Source organism: Cololabis saira, chromosome 15 (genome assembly GCF_033807715.1).
Source record: "Cololabis saira isolate AMF1-May2022 chromosome 15, fColSai1.1, whole genome shotgun sequence".
In the NCBI taxonomy this organism is placed as follows: domain Eukaryota; kingdom Metazoa; phylum Chordata; class Actinopteri; order Beloniformes; family Belonidae; genus Cololabis; species Cololabis saira.
Genome location: NC_084601.1, coordinates 14020940 through 14043254, shown reverse-complemented (window position 1 = coordinate 14043254; position 22315 = coordinate 14020940). Strand labels below are relative to the sequence as shown.

Below are 22315 nucleotides of genomic sequence, written 5' to 3'. Positions count from 1 at the left end.
TGTCAGAATAATCTAGTGTTGCGTTCTAAGTCATTCCGGGTGTTTTAGTTTTGTGTTTTTGGTAATTGGAGATCCCATGACCTGCAACTGAGACTGAGATTTCTGATACTGGCAGAACAAGTCAATCCAGAGTGCCAAGTCATGATAGTCTTGAGATTTCACTGTAATCTGCATAGATGTCTGATTTTCATTAGTCATTGTTTTTTTAATAGAAGAGTGCCGTGTAATTTGTCCACGTGTGTATATTATTTTTTTACTTTCCTCAATGTACACTATAATGCAAAAGGTTACATTTCCCTTGAGGGACTTTAAAAGTAAACATGAAAATTGAACAAATCAGTTCATATAGTAAAATAAAACCAGAGTTTCAGAATTAAAAATGCTGTGAGAAAATTGACAAATAACTCACTGATTTCAGAAAAAAAATGTGTAGACTAGGATTTAATTATTTACAGTAGATAATATGCTTTCAAGATGCAAGTAAAACTGAGTTGAGAGATTGAAGGGTGTGTCTGTTTGTGTCCTTCTTTAACGATTACCCAACTCTCCTTTGAAAATCCATGTGTCTTCACTGAGAACTAAAGTAACGACAGGAACTTCTCATATTGCGAAAGAAGAAAATATCGTTTTCTTACGGTCATGGGACCTGACAGGTTATTTTATGAGGAAGTGAGGAGATTTCGTCTGGCTGCTCTTGTTAGGTGGGAGTGTCCAACCCCTATAAAGAGCGATGCATGAGTGTTTCTATCAGGGAGAGTGTGAAGTGTGTAACAGGAAGCTGTTGAATTTCATCTGAGCAAGGTAAAGAACTACAAATCTCAATGAAATCTTTTTGTACTCTTTAAACAAAGAGCAAGGACAGGTCGGGTTTATCGCAGTGGCCCAGTGAGTCATTTCATCTGCAGAAGGTAAGGAACCGTGAATCTGTGTGGACTCTTTCCTGGGAAGAAATGCTTAAATAAACAGCCCCAACTCTGATTTATCACGACTGCTGCACGAGTCTGTTTTGATTATCAGGAAACAAAAGTGAAAGCTTCAGCAGAGGAATGAGGAAAAGAAGTTTTGGCGCTCCACATTAAAGGGGAAAACAGAGTTTTAACTGTGAAAACCTGAACTTTTACACATTTACAAAATGATCAAATTGAAATTCTCTCTTCCAGATGTTGAGGATCACTCTGTGGTTGTATGTAGGAGTGTTTGTGTGGGGGTCTGTGTCCTGCTCCATCAAATGTCCTGATGGGGCTGTCTGCCCCGATAGCAGCACCTGCTGCTGGACCCCTCAGGGATATAGCTGCTGTCCATATCCAAAGGCAAGTCTCATGCATCCATGACGACACGCTTGTCTAGTTTGGCTTAAAATGCTTCAAACTTCCAGTCAGTCTGAGTCTGTATCTGTGTCTCTGCAGGCTGTGTGCTGCGCTGACAAGGCCCACTGTTGCCCTCAAGGACGTCGCTGTAACCTGGCCAAACAGACGTGCGAGAAAGCCGACCAGCCATGGATGAACATACCCATGGTGAAGAGGGAGCCTGCACAGGAGCCTGCACAGGAGCCTGCACAGGAGCCAAGCACCCCTGAACTCGCTGTGACCCCTCTGCAAGAGTCCAGCAACGTCCCAGAACAGGTTGAGAGTTCAGTTGTCCGCTGTGACAGCGTCTACGTATGTCCGGATAGGACTACCTGCTGCAGACACCCTACAGGTGTCTGGTTCTGTTGTGGCTACACTTATGTGAGTAGATGTCTATATTCCTGCACAATAATACAAATAAGAACTCTTTTTTCTCCCTCTCTCTCTGTCAACAAAACAGTACAACAGCTTGAGTGTCATCATCTTTGATTTCTCATGCAGGGTAAGTGTTGTCTGGACGGCTACCACTGTTGTCCTCTTGGCTACGACTGTGACCTCACTTACACCCACTGTCTGAGGCGCGACCTGAAGTATCTGTCCCGCCCTAAACCGGCCCTGACTTCAGTCCCTGCCTCTTTCCTTCCAACGTCGGATATGGACCACAGCGAGACAGAGGTAACGGATACCACACGTCGATTAGTCCTTCTACAGGTGTATGCAGGGATTTTTTTGGTCTTTGTGTGGTTGTTTCTGCTTCTGGGCTTATGCAGAATAACTTATCTCTGCTCAGCTCAGTGTGTCTTACACAGCCTGCAGCTTGACTGCTCTGGTTAAACATCACATGTTTTATGTGTGATAAAACATGTTTGCAACCGCAGCAGGGAACTGCTTCCAACCTTAAAGTACTGATAAACACTAGATGAGGTTTTTAACAAGTAAGTTTTCAGAAATTAAACCAAAGAAAAGTGGATATGCGACTTCCATTCATCAGGCGGTCTGAAAATGACTCCAACTTAATGCTTTTATACAAAGAAGTACATGTTTTGTTAATCCCTTAAATCGTAGTGTGTCGTGAGGTGATGCTTTTCCAAAGCTAGTATTATTTTCACTGCTTATTTCTGTTGCCCCCAGTGGTTATACAACCCATACACTCATGTGCAAAAGGGAGAACATCATCTTTGAATTTTAAGGTTTTATGTATCAAGAAATTTAAAAAATCACATTGTTCTCACCTGATAGTAAAATTATGCAAATTTAACAACACGTGATACATCATACCATCTAATTGCTTAACAGATACTACACAAAAATGCAGAAGTAGCCTGCCTGTGAAAAACCGATTACATCCTAACTTCTCCATTGGGAATAAGGAACAAGCATTGGACAAAGCAGAGCTATGATGTTAACATGAGGAAATTACTTTATTATAACTTATATAACTTTATTATCAGTGCATTCATATCAATAATTCAATTCAAAAATAATGTATTAGTCCCCGAAGGGAAATTAGGTAATAAGGGAAACATTTTACGTAACAATGAAAAAAAAACCCATCTCTATAAAGGCTTTAAACATAACTTTGGTTAACTGATGTTCGTAACAGGATTTTACCAAAGTATGAACTCAGATATTAAGATTATTGTCTTTCCATTTTGCAGAAGCCGCTGACAGCTCTTGTAGTAGCCAGCAGCAGCAGCAGCAGCAGCAGCAGCAGCAGCAGTCTGGAGCATGGAGTCATTCGCTGTGATTCCAATTTTTACTGCCCCGCTAAGACAACTTGCTGCAAGGGACTCAGTGACCAATGGACCTGCTGCCCCTACCGACTGGTTTGTAATATTCATTCTTCTAGTTGTTCTAAAACATTATGATTTGGAGCTTAGTCATCTGATGTTACAGATACTAAAGGATCCAATGACCTGAAAGTAAGAGTTTAGTCCAAAATAAATTAAAAAAAAAAGCCTTGGGATACAGTAGTGCAGAAAGTTTAAAGCTCTACCCAATCAAGACTCATCAAGATGGTTGTATCTTCTTCATAAATCTAGGAATGAGTGTGCTTATGATCGTTCCGTGTAAAATATTCTTAATATTCTACCACTGTGACTGATTTCAGGGGACCTGCTGTGCAGATGGTAAACACTGCTGTCAGTACGGATATACCTGCGACGCCACCAGCTCCACCTGCAGAAAAATCTAGGTCACCTGAGGACCACAGGGACACTTTTTTTTAATTCTTTTTGGAGCAGATTATGTCATGCTTTATTACCTTATTGAACACTCAATCTGAATAGATATCAAATAACATTTGTTTCACGTAAAGATTATTAATGGAAAAATGATGCGCTTGATTGCACCTAAAATGCACTATTTTCCTCTAATCAGAGCAGCTGAACAGAAGCTCCAGCACAGTTTGTGAACATCTTGAGAATTTATTTTATATACAATGTATTCTGTACCAATAAATAAAGACCTTTGTCAGAACAAGTCATTCCATTGTCTTTATTAGTTTTGTCAAATATGCTGCATAAGACACGACTGCTGGCAGAATACTGTGCTTTTATCCCTTGAAATACCATTTGAAGTATCTTTTTTTCTCCAATCTTCCCACCCCTCACCAAACAGGTTGTTTTCCTTGCACAAAACATTCCTGACACGTTATTCAGTATAACGATAGTAATTTTACAATTATAGGTACCCAATTATAGGTAGTTGACCTAATAAAGTGATAAGTGCATGTTTTTATTCTCGTATCACATAAGTCAATAAAAGAATCCAAAAATATACTTTAGATTCATCAATCCATTATTACTAGTAGCAAAAGTAATGAAAAATATTTGTCAACTCTAATTCAGCTTCACGTTGCCTGATGGACCTTTGACTGCACCATAACTGGATTAACTTCTGCAGCACTTACAGTATAAAGAAGGTTTAGGCATGTGCAGCACAACAATGTCAAACAATAGAAATATTTCCAACAAAGTTGGATTTCATGGGAAACCGTAAGAGATTATTTGCCTCTCTTGCGTCCAGCTTACATTGAGGTCAGTAGAAATAAGAAAGCTGACATATTTGCTAAGAAGCCGTTGAGAATAAAGGGAGATAAAATACAGATACCTTCCATTAAAAATGATGAAGCCAAATAATGCAGTGGCAAATTAGGGATGCATACCCAAGAGGTTGGACTCTGGCATTAAAGTAAGACCTTATGAAAACAGACAAATCAATTAATATGGAAATGTTCATTTGTTTTCTCATGCTCAGGTCTTTTTTTGTACACATTTGTTATAGTTTATATTTACAATTGGTGTTGTCTTACATGTTCCTTGTGTTAAGTTTCAGTATCTACTTAGTTAAAATCGTGAAAAATCAAGTCAGTTTCTCGTTGTTTTTATTCCATTTTAAACTGTTGTTGTACTTTCTTGCCACATAGTAATGAAAAGTAACTACCAGTTATTAAAAAGCTGGAAATGTATGGAAATGTTATGGGTGCATTTGGGTTATCATACTCAGGTCTTTTTTTTTTTAACACATTTGTTATAGTTTATATTTATAATTGGTGTTGTCTTACATGTTCCTTACGTTAAGTTTCAGTAGTTAAAATCATGAAAAATCAAGTCCGTCTCTCGCTGTTTTTATTCCATATTAAACTATTGTGGCACTGTCTCATCACATAGTAATGAAAAGTAACTACCAGTTATTAAAAAGCTGGAAATGTATGGAAATGTTCAGAGTGCATTTGTTTTCTCATGCTCAGTTTTTTACACTTTTTTTATAGTTTATATTTATAATTGGTGTTGTCTTACATGTTCCTTATGTTAAGTTTCAGTATCTACTTAGTTAAAATCATGAAAAATCATTCAAATTCCTTTTTAAACTGTTGTGGCACTGTCTTACCGCATAGTAATGAAAAGTAACTACCAGTTATTAAACACTAAAGTTATTCTGAAATAAATATAAAAAGCAATCACTCAAATTATATGATTTTAACATCAAATAACAAAATAATTCCAGGCAGCCCTATAATACTTGGTCAATAAAAGGTTCATTTATTTATGAACTTGGTTGTTTTGATCAACCAAGTTCAGTTTGTTTTATTTGCAGATGATACAAATTTTTTTTGTTCTGGGGATGATTTGGGGGTTATCGCTGAAAATATCACCAATGAAATGGTTAAACTTAAAAGTTGGTTTGATAAAAATAAGCTTTTGTTAAATCTGAAAAAAACTAAATTTATGGTTTTTACAAATCGAAAAAAGGATGAAATTGCACTTTCATTTGCAGGAGAGAGCATTGAGAGAGTGTCTGTGTTTAGGTGTTTGGGTGCTGTTTTAGACGACAAGCTGACATGGAAAAACCATATAGCATATGTAAAAGCCAAGGTGGCGAAGAGTATATATATTTTGAATAAGGTTAAGTTTATTTTGAATACTAACACACTAAGAACTCTGTATTGTACATTTATCTTGCCATATCTAAATTGTTGTGTGGAAGTGTGGGGTAATACCTATGTAAGTAACATCTCTCCTCTGTTTATGCTACAGAAAAGAGCAATGAGAGTCATTCACAGGGTCGGCTTCAGAGAACCATCAAACAGATTATTTATTTCGTCAGGTTTATTGAAAATAGTGGATATAGTTGAACTTCAAACTTTAAAAATAATGTTTAAAGCAAAAAAAAAGATCATTACCAGAACAGTTACAAAATTTGTTCAGATTGGAGGATGAGGATAACAGACTTAAATTTGATTTCAAACATACTTTTGCAAGGCTAAACATAAAACAAATGTGTATTTCTGTTACAGGTGTAAAATTATGGCATAGACAAAGCAAGGAACTGAAAAGTTGCACAAGTTTGTGTCAGCTTAAGAAAATGTTTAAAAAAGAAAAGATAAGTGCCTACAAAAAAGAAGAAGGAGAAAGAGAAAAAAATAGATAGAAGAGTGGTATTTTTGTTTGTTTTCTTGTAGATTGGTGTTCAGCAAGTCAATGTAATTGTATTAACAGAGAGGGGCAGGTATCATAAGTTTTCTTCTTCCTGCTCCTTTTCTTTCATGGTGATAATGTGTACTTCTTGGAATTTTGTACAACATTGTTAAGAAGATATACCATGAATGGAATAAATGAAATGAAATGAAATATTACAAGCAGCAGTGTGGTTAATGCCCTCCGGAACGGCAGGGGGCGCTGCTTCTGTTAGTTACGTTGATTGTCACGTTGGTTGTTTACTGCGCCAGATAGACAGAAAGTTGTGTTGACCGTATTTACATCTCGTTGTGTTTCTGTTTCTGGTCTCCAATAACGGGGGGAGGGGGAATGAGCCAAATGGAAGAACTGAAGGCGTTCGTTTCCGAGCGGCTGAACGCGGCTGCCACGGAAATACTTGGTGCTTTTGCACAGACGATAACAGACTACGAGCAGCAGCAGTCCCGTCTGGCGGAGGAGAACCGGCGGCACCGCTCTCTCCTGGACGTCATCCTGCACACCAAGCTGCCCAGCACCGCAGGTGGGCGGCTGCACATGCGCAGTTACACACACCAGCTTCACGGTTTACAATCGATGGTGGACGACCCTTGTTGCAGCCTGATTTATGGGTACGGCGCGCGTCGCCGCGTAACCTACGCCGTAGGCTCTGCGTTGGAGTAACGCGGACCATAAATCAGCCTTTACCAGTTATGCCAACAGCTCCAGTTCAGCAGTTGCCTCTAAAATCATAGCTACAGTCAGTACTCGAGTTGTAAAATAAATCAGGGGGGATGGTGGATTTTATCATATGGGGACAGATCATTTGTGCTGATTACAAATAATATAATATATTACAAATAATAGCTCTGACCAAAACAGCTGCAGAAATACTGCAGGAATGACATAGCAGCAGTTAAATGCAGCCTTCTGTAAGCTTTAAATATCCACTGGGCTTATATCAAGTACATCAAAACACAACAATAAAAAACAGTTTTCTGAACTTATCAATACGACTCTGTCCTTCACATAATAAGTAAAATGGATCACGGCAAAAACTCAAAATCTTAACAAGAATATTTGTCTTATTTCTAGTTAAAATGTCTAATTTTAGTAAAAAAAATCTCATTACACTTAAAACAAGACCCATCACTGGAAAAAACAACAATTTTCACCTGTTTCAAGTAGATTTTCACTTGAAATAAGTAGAAAAATCTGCCAATGGAACAAGATTTTTTTGCTTGTAATGAGAAGATAAATCTTGTTCCACTGGCAGATTTTCCTACTTATTTCAAGTGAAAATTTACTTGAAACAGGTGAAAACTGTCAAATAAGTTATTTTTCTGGTGATGACTCTAAATGTTGAAATAGCAGTAAAACCACATTCATTGATGAAATGACATAAGGGATGGAAAGGGGGGGGTGGCAGTTTTACAGGGGGGATGATTTTGACCGTTTTTATTTCAGGGGGGGATGCCATCCCCCCTCATCCCCCCTCAACTCCAGTACTGGCTACAGTTATTAAGTATTAAGTCATTACAAATAGTACAAGAAGGTGAAGCAACGTGTAGCTGTTCCCTAATGCTAATTTAATGTAAGGCCAGGCAAGTTTATTTGTATAGAGCACAATTCAACACAAGGTAATTCAAAGTGCTTTACATCAACATTAAAAGCAGCAAGACACAATTAAACAGTAAATAACAAATAAAATGAATAAGAAAAGAGGTAAAATAATAAAAAGCACAGGTTGTTAAAAAGTAAGGGCAGTAGAGTACAGCAGGTAAGTATTTAAAGGGGACCTATTATGGCATCTAATACCTATTTTAAACAGGCCTTGAATGTCTTAAAAACAAGCTTTTGATTGTTTTTGCTAAATAAATTAGAAATTCAGCCTCTGAGCCATGTCTTTATCTTCCCATTTTCTAACCTCATTATCTATGAGGGATTCTGAGTGGGTGGGGCTATGATAATGAGGCTCTGTGCTGATTGGCTGCCTGAATGACGCAAGGGCGTGGTTTCACGCATCGGAGGCCAACCGATGCATTTTGGTTACGTAACGAAAGGGAGCAGAATCTGAACGGCTCGTAGAAGCCACATCACACTGGACGGCTCATCCGGGCGGCTGTACAGACACTGCAGAATTTGGTTGCTTTCCTCCTTCTCTGAGTTGGCAGGCTGAGGGGAGACCACTTTATATATGTTAAAGCAAGAAAAAACGTGTTTTTCATAATAGGTCCCCTTTAATTTAAGAGTACGCTTCAGTAAACAGTAATGTTTTTAGGCCTGATTTAAAGGATCTACAGTTGGAGCAGACCTCAGGTCTACAGGAAGTTTGTTCCACCGGTGAGGAGCAGAATAACTGAACGCTGCCTCACCTTGCTTGGTTCTGGTTCTTGGGAACCACAACAAACCAGATCCAGATGAACCTCAGGGGTCTGGGAGCTTCATAGGAACTAACAGATCAAGCATGTATTTTGGTCCAAGACCATCCAGGTCTTTGTAGACCAGCAGTAAGATTTTAAACTCTATCCTTTGACTCACTGGAAGCCAGTGTAGCGATTTCATGACCGGTGTAATGTGGTCCAGTTTCCTTCCACGTAGCTACCAATTTTCCTAAGAGAATATTACAATCACGTTCAATCACTTAATGCTTAGAGATTATGTAATTTTTCTTTCCAATACTGGTTCCAATATCTTTGGTAATGACCGATACTGAGTACTGATCCAGTACCAGTGTTATCTGCTTCCTTCCTGCTACCCTCTTATTCAGCATCATCTGTGCCCCCTCAGGAAAGAGCAAACCTTGCATAATGAGCATGTTGCAGTTTCCTTGGTGGGAATTTCAGGACCAATAATTCAAGACTAATTTTAATTGCCAATATAACGCTAAAGCTCCATCAACTCATCTGGTGACTCAAAACAGGGATTTGCAAGGCAGCATTGAATAACATCTTATGAAAACAGGGTTGTATAGAACAATAACATAGCACTTGATGTATTATACCTTAAGTTTGAACAATAAAATGGTTAATCTCAGAATCTTATCTAGTTATCTCTGAGCTATGTAAGAGTTTAATGGCAGATACATAACTGCAAACTTTCCTTCTTTAAAACAGAATGTCTGTTTTTTTAAGCCTCTGTGGACAGTAAATTGTTGATGTCATCTATCTAAAAGGACTTTTTAGCATATTGTGTTTCAACAGTATGAGAAGAAACTGAGGAAACTGACCTAGTGGGTATGTTTCCAGGCCTAAGAAAACCAAACCATGCAATAGACAATTGATAAATGCGTCCTGGTCTGTGAGGGCCTGTTCCACATCCTCTTCAGACCAGTACATGACTCATATGCCATAACACTTGCCTTGCACATAGCTGTGCATGTAATCAAACATAAGTCTAGAAGATGCCACTTTGATTTGGCACATCACTCCAAATACTACTAGTGTGTTAACAGAGGCGGTAGCTACAAGAGATGCTAAACTGGCCTGCCAACACCAAGCCCATGTCTTCTGATCATCATCACTCTGTCCACTTGTCCTCACAGTCAAAACCACTACTGGTATTGATATAACTGATTCATGTTCTTCTCTTTTCTGTGTACATTCTGAAAGATACTGACACCATAATAATGACAGATGCTTAAGATATTCAGACAGTTTTGGGTTTGTTTCTCTTCAGGTGATACTACTACCAAAAGTCCAGTTTCTGCCGCCAGTGCTGTGGAATCACTTCCAATAGATTCAAAGTTTAAATCCAAGACTGGGGAAGCTGCAATCACATCCTTTACAGGTTGGAATTACATGTAATATTGTACGTCTACATTAAGTTGATGTGGTCTGTCTAGTTTGTCAATAAACTTGCACAGCATGATATCAAAATTGATTGCACCTCTTGCCCCAGTAATTCATATAACACCTATTGCACAAATGTTGCTTTCTTGTTTTTTATTGTTACACTCTGAAAGTGAAATTGGCATTTCACTCTATTCTGTTCTTCCCCCTCGTACACTATCTCTTGCTATTAGTACTTTTTTCTTTAACAATACACCATTTTTCTTCTAGTCATTAACATGGATATTGATTTATTTTCCAGGGTTGCAGAATGTCTTTGTTGCACGGGAAGACTTTCTGAAGTATACAGCCAAAGGGAACTGTCCCTTTTGTCTCAAAGGAGTTCCAGCCAGCGAGAAACACTTGATGCAAAGGCATTATTTTTATGCTGTTCATTTTATTCAGGATGGCACTAGTAAGTTTGTCATATTAACCTAATCATAATGTTACTTTTGATAGCACAGTCAATGATTATTTATTGCTTTATCATAAATTGTCGAGTCTCATTCAGCAACATATTAAGTTATTTTGAACTTCAAGGTTCAAATGTTATTGTTAAAATCTAAAAAAAAAAGTTTCAGCCACACTACCTTAGAATCTTTCCAAAGACTACTCTGACAAATTCTGATGATTTTTTATTGGACAAAGACGCTGAAACAAAATCAAATTCAAAGTATTTTGAATTACAATGGAGTTCTCTTGTCAAGCAGTTCGCAAGAATGTTAGCTGATTTATGGCAGAACGAACGTTTAATCCTCAAATAACTTCAGGCTTTTGTTTCTAGTTAGAGGGTTTTCTTCTTTTCCTTCAGGAAAATTTGCCATACCATGTCTGTGTAAAGACAAGATTGCAAAGAGAAGCCACTGGCACTGCCCTTGCTGCAAAAAGATACTTTATCGGAAATGTAACTTTGAGACCCATTTATCAAAACAACATGGTATGTTTTATGTTTGGTTTCCTAATTGTTGTATTCAGTTTCACATTTCCTGTAATGCCACCACTATAACTCTGTTGTTGTTTTCCCTCATAATATGAATATGTCTTTTCTTTTTCTCCTCTTTCATTTGGCAGCATATGTTGTACTCCAGAAAAAACAAGATTCAGGTTTGTGTGTCTGATATGTTTTTGACTATTCATAAATTATTTCATTTTAATCTCAGTCTGGTGACTTGAGTGCTGTTGTGTAACTGTGGTTTAACATTTAAGGCTTTACTATCAAATGAGCAAATGCCCCCCCCCCATGACGATTCCCGTTCTTACGATTACCTCACCAGATGCCTTCCTTTCCTATTGGCTGTGTCTCCAACAGGGTTTCCTTTATTGACTCCTGATATTTGGCTTTTTCAGTATTTGTCGGCTTCCAGCAATTGCTCAGTGAATCGTTGGTGGGCATCTTTGTTGAGTGTTTGAGTTGTTCAAACATAATGATCTTGTGTTGATCACCAATGGCACCGGTGTGAAGGTGTGGTGAGCCTGTAATTTTTTAGTCTAAATGAGTTAGGTTTTGCGGGGGGGTGTTGGAATAATTATGTATATAGACAAATGTTGAAGTTCTCATTTTTCATGATTATGCCATAAGTTTGAATATTAATCGAGTTGCTGAGGGTGTCAGTCTGGACCTGACAGGGGACTATAGAGTTCAATAGGTCGATCTAAATGATGCTTGTGGGAAAACGTCCTGATGTAACTCTGACTGCACAAAATGCCTTTTCAGTCATCTTTTTTCATAATACAAAATCAGCTGCATGATCATAAAACTGGGATCTTGGCAATCCCTATAACCAAAACCTTTTTTATTTTTAGATGTGCTCTATAAATAGATTTGATCTTGACCTTGACTACAATGCATGTATCTATTCTTTCCTTCCAGAGACCCATCAGCCCATTGTCTCTGTCTTGGAGGAGGAGCTGCAGTTATTTCCTGAACCGTGGTGTCAGCAGATCAGCCGTCTGGACGGGCAAGAACAGCAAACTTCACTGCTGATTCGAGTTAAAGAGGAAGCAAAGCAAGGTATCATAGTGGACCCATGTACGTTCAGTGTAGTGTTAATTACAGCTCACGTAAAGCTTATGGTTGTGTTTTTTCCTTTTCTTTTCATCTTTTCCCTAGTGAGAGGTCAAGAAGGGCAGCAAGCCCAGCAAGCACCAATACGAAACAATAATAATCAACTGGGAGAACAAAGTCTCGAGCCAAATAATGCTCAAGACTCTGCATACAACATGTTCTGTGCAGGCACTTGCATTCAAAAGCAAAGTGAAATCAGCATCATGGAAAACCGCGAGGGACGTCCTCATCTCATTTCTTCAACTCCCAATACTGGGATTAAATCAGATCTCGCTAGAGAAACTGAGCACACCACTGGAAATGGGGCTCTTGCAGAGAAGGGAAGCTGCAGCAAGTCAAAAACAACCCAAATAATTGGCTTAAATTTAAATCAACCCAGTCCAAAGATCAAAAAGTGTGTAAAAAGATCTTTACCCCCTGTAAGTTTAAATATAAAGAAAGCAACACATACATCTGCTGGTCCAGCAGGCTCTTATTGCTGTAAGGCATGTGGAAAGTCTTTCCATTACATGTACACACTGAGGACACATGTCCATACACATGCAAGGGATAAAATCTGTATTTGTGGAATTTGTGGGAAACATTTAGGTTTCAGAGTGCGGTTAGTTCAACACTTACAGAACCATACCAAAAGGAACAAGTGTGTTATATGTGGTAAAGAATTTTCTAGTGACTCCCGTCTGAGACGGCACGAGAAATTTCATCGACCAAGAGGAGGAAGTGCTGTGTTATCGGTTTAACTTCACATATTACACAGCAAAAACGTCATGTTATTTCTTAAAGCCAACTGTTTCTGGTGTCTGCGGTTTAAGTGGAAGATTATCTTGGTCTCATTTTACTGTCCTCCAAAATTATCACAGCAACCACTAGATGTCTCTGTTACTGTGTTTGGTTAAATGTAATTTGCATAAAGGACACATCTCACTTTACACACTAGTTTTATTAGTATATACCTTCATTTGGGCGCATGTAAGCTGCTGGTTTAAAAGACCAACTGAAAAAATCCTATTTATTGTTAACTGTTTATTCACCAGGTGCATTTCATAAAGCAAAAACAAGTGCACACACAAGTTCACACAGATTGTATTATTAGGACATTGCATTGACATTCATTCATTCTGTGCAGCCAAATGCAAATCCTACCTTTTAACCTTGTTTATGGCAAACCCTTAACTCAGTTCAGACATTAACTAACTCCAACCAGGACCCCAGAAATGATCATGTGTCTAACAGGGACCAGGCCTCGGCCCTCACATTAGGCATTTCATTTTATTTATGATAGTAAATAAACATTTTTGGTGTAATGTAAAACACATTTTATAGGTAAAACATTTTAATGCAAGCTTTAGTTTTAGGCTGAAGGTTACATCTCCGGATAGTATGACTTGATAGTTTCTCCACAGTCATGTTCATCTTTAAATGCAGGTTCAGGTTTTACTCCAAATGTATTTAAGTGCAGTTTAGGTACCCACATGGTCACAGACAGTGATTATCTTATCACATTAGTAAACTGATACAGTCAGTTTACTGATGTGATAAGATATCACATCCAGTGTTATTCTAGTACAAAGTTTTGACATGCTTGTTTGACACTATGTTGACATTTATGGATCATTGTGTACTGCTGTGTTGTTTATTATTTCCAACTCCGTTAAACAGTCCCATTTACGGCAATAGTTTTAGACCAATAAACTTTTAAGTTAGACTGTTTTTTATGTAATTGTTTCATGAAGTTATATGTTTAACGTTCTAGCAACTCGTAGCCTTGGTACACTGGAGTAAGTATCGATCCATCAATTAAACTTTATTTGTATAGCGATTTTCATACAACTTGTGAAACACAATGTGCTTTACATGTTTAAAACAGAAGCAACATTAACTTTAATGAAAAAAAAAACTCCCTACCTCACATCAAAACGGATAAAAATAAGTAGAAATTATATGTATATGAATGCCTCAATCATCAATGATTTTAATAAATGAAGACTCAAACAGGTAAGTAAGCAATTAAATAGGTAGGAATGTGCCAAATGTAGGGGTTGAAGTAATAATAAAAAAGATTCAAAATAAGTATTAGATGATAAAACTCAACTATATATATATATATATATATATATATATATATATATATATATATCTGAAGACATTTGAGCCAGTGTTTGAACAAATCCATAGGTTTGTATGATAAAATGATAATGTGCTTCTTTACAACCAGACTTTTCCATATCATTGTGAAAACATCTGGGAGAATAAAAAAGTATCCGAAGAGCTCATCGCCATTGGTGTAATCTGATATAAAAAGTCGGTCCGCATTATTATCCCTTTTCCCAAAAGCCTTCATGACCAATGTGTTGCCTTCAAGTGCATCAGCGTTTGGATGGAATCCTCAAAGAAAAACACAGCGTTATGTAAAATTAGACTTACATGAGGCTACATCGCGAATAAAGAGGTTAAATACAGTTGAAAATGGTGGAAGCTGTTAACTGAGGACAGTGCAATTGTTTTGACTTATTTGGTCTCCGTTTGCAGTTTATTAAGGCTGATTTATAGTTCCGCGTTGCACCAACGCAGAGCTTACGGCGTAGGGTACGCGGCGACGCACACCGTACGGTGTGCGTCGCCGCGTACCCTACGCCGTGGGCTATGTGCGTCGATTTAACGCGGAACCATAAATCATGCTTTAGTCCTCTCTTGTGCACACATTCACGGTGTTCCTGCAGGAAGAGAGGAAGCCGCACAGCTCCAGAGAGACTGCCCTCGCTTAGTTAATGCACAGCAACTCCCGGGAGAGTCGCTGGTTCTGGGAGTAATGGCCGTGCTGAAGATTCAAGAGCAGGTAGGTGTTTGTTTGTGGGATCAAAAGGTTACAAATCCCAATCCCACACAACTTAATAAGCAACAGTTTGCCCTCGTGATCGCAGTATAGTCTGCTAAAACCACGTGCTGTGCGTTAAAACCGTGCGGTGTATCGTTGACGATACAAGTGGACGCAGCTTTATGGAGGCTGGTGAGTGAAAACATTTAAATAAACTAGGGTCTAGGCTATTATTATTAACTGGCTTGTTAGCAGGCGAGCTAGCCCCAGTGGCCCCAGCGTTATAGACGGGCATTTGTGGTTTTGTTGCGGTTGTTTTGGTCTTGTATAGTTAGTTTGTGGCCGCCTGGGCTGGTGAGGGGGGTTTGCATGGTTATTATCATGCCGCGTTCCATTTGTCCTCGGAAGTGGGGATTTCCCAGTTCCCAGTCGGAATTTTTAACTGGAACGCCCCTCGAAGTGGGTCTTCCCACTGGGAAAGTGGGAGAGTCTTCACCACCCCCGAGTTCACATTCCAAGATGGCTGCCACGGTTGTAAACAGTAGAAGAGAGCTCTGTAAAAATTCATAGCACTTCATTCTAGTTTTGGTCACACTAAATCAGTCGTATACAAGTATTGTTCGGCATATATATGCTGCTATAGTGTAATTTACATTTTTCATGTGGTATATGCGAACTACAATCTTGTTTTCCTACTTTGTAACTGGAACGCTGATAACTCGGCTGTGACGTCGTTCCCAGTTGCGAGTTCAGACTTCCGAGGTAAATGGAACGCAGCATCAGTCTGGCTAATCTGCTGCACATGGTTGTTCCCTCTATTGTTGCATTATTGTCATCAAGTTAGTCTGAATCTACATTTTAAACATCGATTGTGGGCATCTGTTTTGGTCAGCTGTCTTGGATTCACCTCCCTGAACGTGTTGATAATGTAAATACAGGACTGGTCACCTGTTGCTGCTGATGAGGAGGAAGGCTGGCTGCAGCAGCTGGTCCTGCTCTCCGCTCGCAGCTGTGTTCACACGGTAAGGCTGATTTATGGTTCTGCGTTACATCGACACAGAGCCTACGCGTACCTTACGGCGTAGGCCTGCGTTGGTGTAACGCAGAACCATAAATCAAGCCTTTAGACAGCATCAGCAGCTCCTTTGTGGACGGGACACATCCATTGTGTAAGACTAAAGGATTTTTGTTATGGATTTTGGTGCTGAGTGAAGGGATTTACTCAGAATGCCTTCAAAAAAGCGCTTTGCTTCAACACAATCATTCAATAATAAATGAATAAACTGGCCATAACAAATTAGTTGGTACCAGAGGTGTGGAGTAATTATTTTTCAGACGACTTTTTACTTTTACTCCTTACATTTTAAAAACAGCCTCGTTACTCTATTTCATTTCGGCCTTTAAAAAAAAACTATCCAGTTTAATTGCTCCATCCGGATAGAGTGAATTTGGTTGTGGTTGTTTCAGATGTTCTTGTCCAGTTTTGTTCTTACATCCGTTCCCTCAGATTCCTGCAACTAAACTTGGATGTACATTCCAATAAAGGTTAGGATAAATGATAACATGCCTCTGAAGTTTGACTTTTTGCACCATTACAATACTTATAGGCAACTAGTCATCATATCTTCTGCTCTCTGAAACACATGTTATTTTCAATGGCTTTTGTCCTTAATTGCTTTTTTCCCCCTTACATTACTTTTACTTTTATACTTTAAGTAGTTTTGAAACCAGTACTTTTATACTTGAGTAAAAAACTTGAGTTGATACTTCAACTTCTACAGGAGTATTTTTAAACTCTAGTATCTATACTTCTACCTGAGTAATGAATGTGAATACTTTTGACACCTCTGGTTGGTACCCCCATGATAGGGTTACCATCTCCCTGAAAAATAAATAAGGGGCACCTCATCTGCAGGGCCGGTGTTCTGCCAATTTCTGCTGCTTTGCCAAAAAATGCTACCTAATGGTTTTCTATCTTTGCAGAGCTACAATTTTACTGTGTTTTACTCCATAGCCCACTTCCTTTACCCCCAAATGGTCCTTGTTGTTTGCCAGGCCGTCATTGTAAATAAGAATGTGTTCTTAATGACCTGCCTGGCAAAAATAAAGGCCAATGACTGAATGAATATCAAATAAAGCGATAGAATTGTTTTTTTTTCCTCTCTTTATCGTATAATGTTCACAAAGTGTAATGCATTTCATGCCATGGGTAGTGTATTTTGAAGGATCAAATACTCAACATCCCATATTATCAATTTTACATTGTGCAAGAAATGATGGACATGGCAATCAAACTTTGAAAATCGACTGTGCGCATGCGCAGAACCACAAAGTAGCATTTCTCGGCAGGTAGCAAGGATTGGCAGAACACCGGCCAACCGGATTGGCTTCACCTTTCCTCACGTGGTGAATTTTTTTAGACCCTTTTTTTGTGAGTGAAACGATTTTTTTAACTATTTGACTTGAACCTGAATTAGGTAGATGCATATTTTTGAATGCCATGAACACATGGAAAACAAATTATTATCCAGCAAATCACTTTAATAAAAAAAAAAAATGAACTGAATAAAATAAGTATCTTTCTTAAACAGAAACCTGTCCTGCATAACTTAAAATTATATAAAACAATAGAAAGACAGCAGAACATCCATTCTGTAATAGTGCATATTTTTAGTGCAATAACAAAAGTGCAAACAGAAAGTCTGTAGAAAACTTAAATAAATATATTTGTGCCCCAAATGCCATGACTGTAGGCTACAGTTGTAGTAAAACAGAAAAAAAATAACTCATGAACTCAACAGCTCAATGCCATTTGGCATTTTATGAGTATTTTTTGACTCTCTCAGTAATACGGGACAAAGTGCGTCCCTTTTCAGCTCAATACAGGACAGGTACTTTAGTTTATAAATACGGGACGATTCCGTTTTTCAAGAGACGGTTGGCAGCCCTACCCCAGGAAGAGATTGAAAATATTTTGATCATAGTCACATGTTAAACAAAAGTATGTCCTGTAATTAGCATCACAGATGTCTTCAATATTAAGTCAATCTGGCTATTTAAGGAGTGAAAAATCCTTGTTCTGCTGTTTGGTATCATGGTCATCACACTGAAGATGGAATGAGGAGAGGGGAGGGTTATCTGCGGAGATCAGAAACAAACTTGTAGACAAGCATGTTGAAGGTAGAGACCACCACCAAACAGCTTCATTCAAATTCAGACTGCATTATTAATCCCCAAAGGGAAATTAATTATTGTTTCTGTGACTACAGTTGTAAATTTCGTTCAGAATTTCAGGGTCCATGAAACTGTAGCCAATCTCCCTGTACATGGCTGCATGGAGTCGTATAAAATCAATGGTTCCAAAAAGACCTGGACAACTCAAGGTTAAGGCACATCAGGGTCGATTCACTCCAGAGGATTGAGCCAAAGTAGACATAATGGAAGAGGACCAAGGTGGAATCCACTGTTGAGAGCAAATCATAAAAGGGGGAAAAAAAGAGCCAGCCTTGAATTTGTCAAAATACATAAACTACAATGCTTCTAGGAGACTGTTTGAGAAACAGATGAGACAAAGCTGGAGCTTTTTGTCAAGTCACATCAGCTTTATGTTCACAGATGCAAAAATTAAGCATTCAAAGATTGTAGCTACTGTGAAACATGCAACAGCTCCAGAACATGACAGAGTCCAGAGCAATCTAGTACAGGTTGTCTGGAATCTGTGCAGCGTACAATGAAGTCTCGAGACTATCAAGGCATATTGGCACAAAATGTGCTGCCCAGTGTCAGAAAGTTTGTTCTTTCTCACAGGTCAGGGGTTCTCCAACTGGATAATGATCCAAAAAAGACAACTGAAAACACCCAAGAATGACTGACTAAGGACGAAATATAGAAGTATACTTCAGAATAGTCCTGATCTAAATACTATTGAACATCTGTAAAAAGAGCAGAAACGTGCCGTCTAGAAAAGCAGCTCGAGCAACTAGCGTCCCCTTTCTTGGGGCCTTTTTGCACATGACATGTAGTTATATACTGCATTATTTGCATGGTTAAAGGATTTAATAAAAATTTGTAATGCAAAAATACTTTCTAAGTTTTAAAGTAAGAAAAGCGAAATTCGAATTTCAGATCTGTAAAGCAATATTTGAAGACATTGTCTTCTAAATGTGTTTTCTTTGGCTTTTCCCAAAGTATTTACTTTCATTCAAATTACAAATGTTGACTTATTGTTTGAAAATATTTTGGGCCAGTCTTGTTTAATTCTGCGATTTGTGGAATGATTAAAATAATAAAAAAAATCAAATCAGCTCACTGATATTTCAACAGAAAGTGGTATTTTGTATGAACATTATCAAATAACATAATCAAACATCATTAAAAAAAAAAAAAGAAGATATTTTTGTCTTTCCCAAATCATTAAACCAAAGAAAATTGTTATGTGCCTTTGTGTCACATCCGACAAAATATTACATGCTGTTTCCACTCTGGTCTGAAATGAGGCATTTCATTAGACAAAGCTTTTACTTCAAAACTACCTTTAACTACTTGTAACTGACTGCTTCACACAGTTAGTTATGTGTTGCAGGTATGCGACTTATTAATAATTCATTACAGTTTGATGATGATGATTTAATGGAAACATGAACATCAAAGGTGTAGAATTCCTAGTGTTCTGTTTAAGAATTAGCTTAAGTGGTTGTAACTAGACAAATCTTTTTTTATCTACATAGTTTCCACTAAAAATGTGTAATTGTGACGCTCTGTGGCCTGTCCTGAACTGACCAGACTTCTTGGCCGCCGACAGGCACTCAACAAATGGAAGAGTGTTTGTGATTAGGTCCCACTCTCTATTCTCCATTGTTCTTTGTGTTACTGGCTTAGAGAGACATGGACAAAGGGACAAAAATAGTTGCTCTCAGCAAGGCCAGAATGGAGACAAGAACCAGTCACTTTTGGCCAAACGTTTTGTTTGGCCTCTAGGGGGCGTTCCTGTTGCTCAGGAACAAGAATTTTCAAAGAAATGCAATGTAGTTCAGACTGAGAGGATAATGACAATGGTAATTTAAGAAGCACACATTATTATCACAGTTTTTAAAGAATACTAACTTGTTCATGTTTTTTCTTGTCTGGAATTTCTTTGATATGCTTGTGATCTCTGAATCAGCAACCGTCTCTGAGCACTAACACCCTGTTTGTTCATAAAAGAATATGTACAGTATGATTACTTTAGTATTTAGGTATATGCTTTTACTTTTTGTTGACATTTGCTTTGGATATATCCAGAATATCATTCAGTGAGTGGGAAGGAAAACGGATGACAATAAAAAACAAACTATGAAGCAGCAACTTTTAACAGTTCACACACTTACTCATTGTAAATGCTCCTGGTAGTTGCTGTAGTATTCACATTTTGCCATAGTTGCAGATCTTCTGGACTTTTTACTATGTAGCTGGCTGGGTAATTTCCTAAAGCAATTTAAAGTGGGATTTTGCATAAATTTGCATTTTTATATGTTGCTCTTTCTTTTTAAAGATTTTTTTTGTGGCTCTAGTGGCCCTTTTATTCAAGTTGCAGACAGGAAGGGGGTAGAGAGAGAGAATGGGGATGACATGCAACAAAGGTCCGCAGGCCGGGATTCAAACCTGCGACCACTGCAGGAGGGCTGTAGCCTCAGTATATGAGCCGCTTGCTTAACCAACTAAACGGCCCATATATGGCTCTTTCAAAACATATCTGGAAAACTTTAGGGCTGCAGTGCATTTATGAAGGTAGTTATAGAGGCTGCAGCGAAGTTTAAAGTGCCAGGTTGCATCTAGGACACAGCCATCAGCCATTACCAGATATTTCAAATATAAATTGTAGATAAAATCAAACTATACAGTAGTGCAGTGCCTTCTATTAAACAGTTTGCATGTTTGTGAATCTGCTTTGATGCAGTCAAGCATGGACATCGGTGTACTTTTGCAGTGCAACAGTAAACCTATATACATATCATCCGTTTTAGCCCTCTAAAAGCCTTGAAATCACATTGTGTCAATATTATAATTTCTTTTTTCCGTGAGAGAATGTGTTTATGCTTACACAACAGCTGACGTGCATCTTTTGTGGGATTAGGTTACACTCGCACGAACATACAACTGGATCCTCTCGGGGTCAGCAGGGGTCAGTGCATGCCAGCACACACAAACTGGTACATGCACCCTGTCACGTCACGTTTCTCATGAAGTTGAAAGGGCTTTGATTGAAGTTGTATTTACGGCGGTGTGGTTTTTACATTGTCTGGTTGTATTCACCTTTCTGTGTAGTTTTTCTTGTGTCCCAGCCCACTCGTGATGTATAATGCATTAAAAGTCTGTTTTCCTCATGCAAACAAACCACATCACAGTTTTATTTTCAGACTTTAGCTTTCAATCATCTCAGTTTTTAGTTGCTCAATTATATGATAATGTGAAAGTCTTGCTTTCCTAGCTATTACACATCTTATAGGAAGGACTAATTTATTTTTGGCAAATGACAAACATGCTTTGTAAATGTCTTTTAGCTGCACAAGGGAAAAGTTTTCCTAGTACATGCAATGAGAGAGAAAAGGCATTGTTTGGACAATTTGTTTCCTACAATGTGCCTTTTGATGCAAATCTGTAAGATCAGCTTGATTGATGTAGGAATAGAAGTACTTTAAGCTGTGCTTTAAAATATGTCTCCAAACGGTAGGCTACTAAATTGAACCTTTAGGCCTCCAGAAAGGCTCCCATCAACTTCTCTCCTTCATTTGCTCCCCCTTGTGCTGTCCCTCCCTCCGAGTTAATAGGACTGTGTGGCCTGGCAAGATTACTCATTTTAGGATCTGTGTTGAATATGAAGGAGACTGAGAAACACAAACACACAGTCATGCACGCACAGACTGGTCTTGTTAGCTACCCTCACATTCTCTGGCAAAGCCAGTTTGTTCCAGTTTTATAATGAGAATGGGACTTTTGAAGCGATCCCAGAGGGGATACGGGAGCACACATACATGTGCACGCACCAATCTGGTACCCATTTTTACTTAATTCTCTGTTGTTCCGAAGGTCGCTTCTATTTTTGTATTGTTTTTAATCGTAAATATATTCAACTGCTCTGTATTGCTGTGCACTTTATTAAAAAAAAAAAAAAAAAAAAGAAGCTGCATTCGTTGCAGCGTTTTAGATGTGTGAAATGTGGCTAATTAACAAAATATAAAGAGGCTTTTTATGCTGATTGGATTACTATCATTTATTCTAATGAACATCATAGTTGTGTTGGATTAGCACCGAATCTATAAAACAAG

General features: G+C 38.3%; 2 protein-coding genes across 3 annotated transcripts; both read left to right on the top strand.

The window, feature by feature from the left end:
* Window positions 1-654: 654 nt before the first annotated feature.
* Window positions 655-3829, top strand: LOC133461120 (progranulin-like). Of its 2 annotated transcripts, none has more exons than XM_061741899.1 (6): window positions 655-801; window positions 1161-1310; window positions 1407-1727; window positions 1848-2021; window positions 3005-3172; window positions 3457-3829. In XM_061741899.1, exons 2-6 carry the CDS (start codon window positions 1161-1163, stop codon window positions 3538-3540), a joined length of 897 nt encoding a protein of 298 aa, XP_061597883.1. In that variant the 5' UTR covers window positions 655-801; the 3' UTR covers window positions 3541-3829. The 2 variants fall into 2 exon arrangements, with proteins under 2 accessions (XP_061597883.1, XP_061597884.1); XM_061741900.1 differs by having other exon boundaries at window positions 756-908.
* A 2741-nt stretch (window positions 3830-6570) lies between these two features.
* On the top strand, window positions 6571-13875 carry LOC133461119 (zinc finger protein 433-like). Its single transcript, XM_061741898.1, has 7 exons — window positions 6571-6845; window positions 9980-10090; window positions 10394-10546; window positions 10943-11068; window positions 11203-11235; window positions 12002-12142; window positions 12242-13875. The coding sequence occupies exons 1-7, from the start codon at window positions 6656-6658 to the stop codon at window positions 12934-12936; spliced, it is 1449 nt and encodes a 482-aa protein (XP_061597882.1). The 5' UTR covers window positions 6571-6655; the 3' UTR covers window positions 12937-13875.
* Window positions 13876-22315: the final 8440 nt, after the last annotated feature.

What these genes read in the sequence shown, in the direction of transcription:
- LOC133461120 (XM_061741899.1), top strand. Translation starts at nt 1,161, where the DNA reads ATGTTGAGGATCACTCTGTGGTTGTATGTAGGAGTGTTTGTGTGGGGG. An exon ending in GCTGCTGTCCATATCCAAAG is followed by an intron (nt 1,311 to 1,406) that starts GCAAGTCTCATG and finishes GTGTCTCTGCAG; the next exon opens with GCTGTGTGCTGCGCTGACAA. An exon ending in TCTGTTGTGGCTACACTTAT is followed by an intron (nt 1,728 to 1,847) that starts GTGAGTAGATGT and finishes TTTCTCATGCAG; the next exon opens with GGTAAGTGTTGTCTGGACGG.
- LOC133461119 (XM_061741898.1), top strand. Translation starts at nt 6,656, where the DNA reads ATGAGCCAAATGGAAGAACTGAAGGCGTTCGTTTCCGAGCGGCTGAAC. An exon ending in TGCAATCACATCCTTTACAG is followed by an intron (nt 10,091 to 10,393) that starts GTTGGAATTACA and finishes TTTATTTTCCAG; the next exon opens with GGTTGCAGAATGTCTTTGTT. An exon ending in TTTTATTCAGGATGGCACTA is followed by an intron (nt 10,547 to 10,942) that starts GTAAGTTTGTCA and finishes CTTTTCCTTCAG; the next exon opens with GAAAATTTGCCATACCATGT.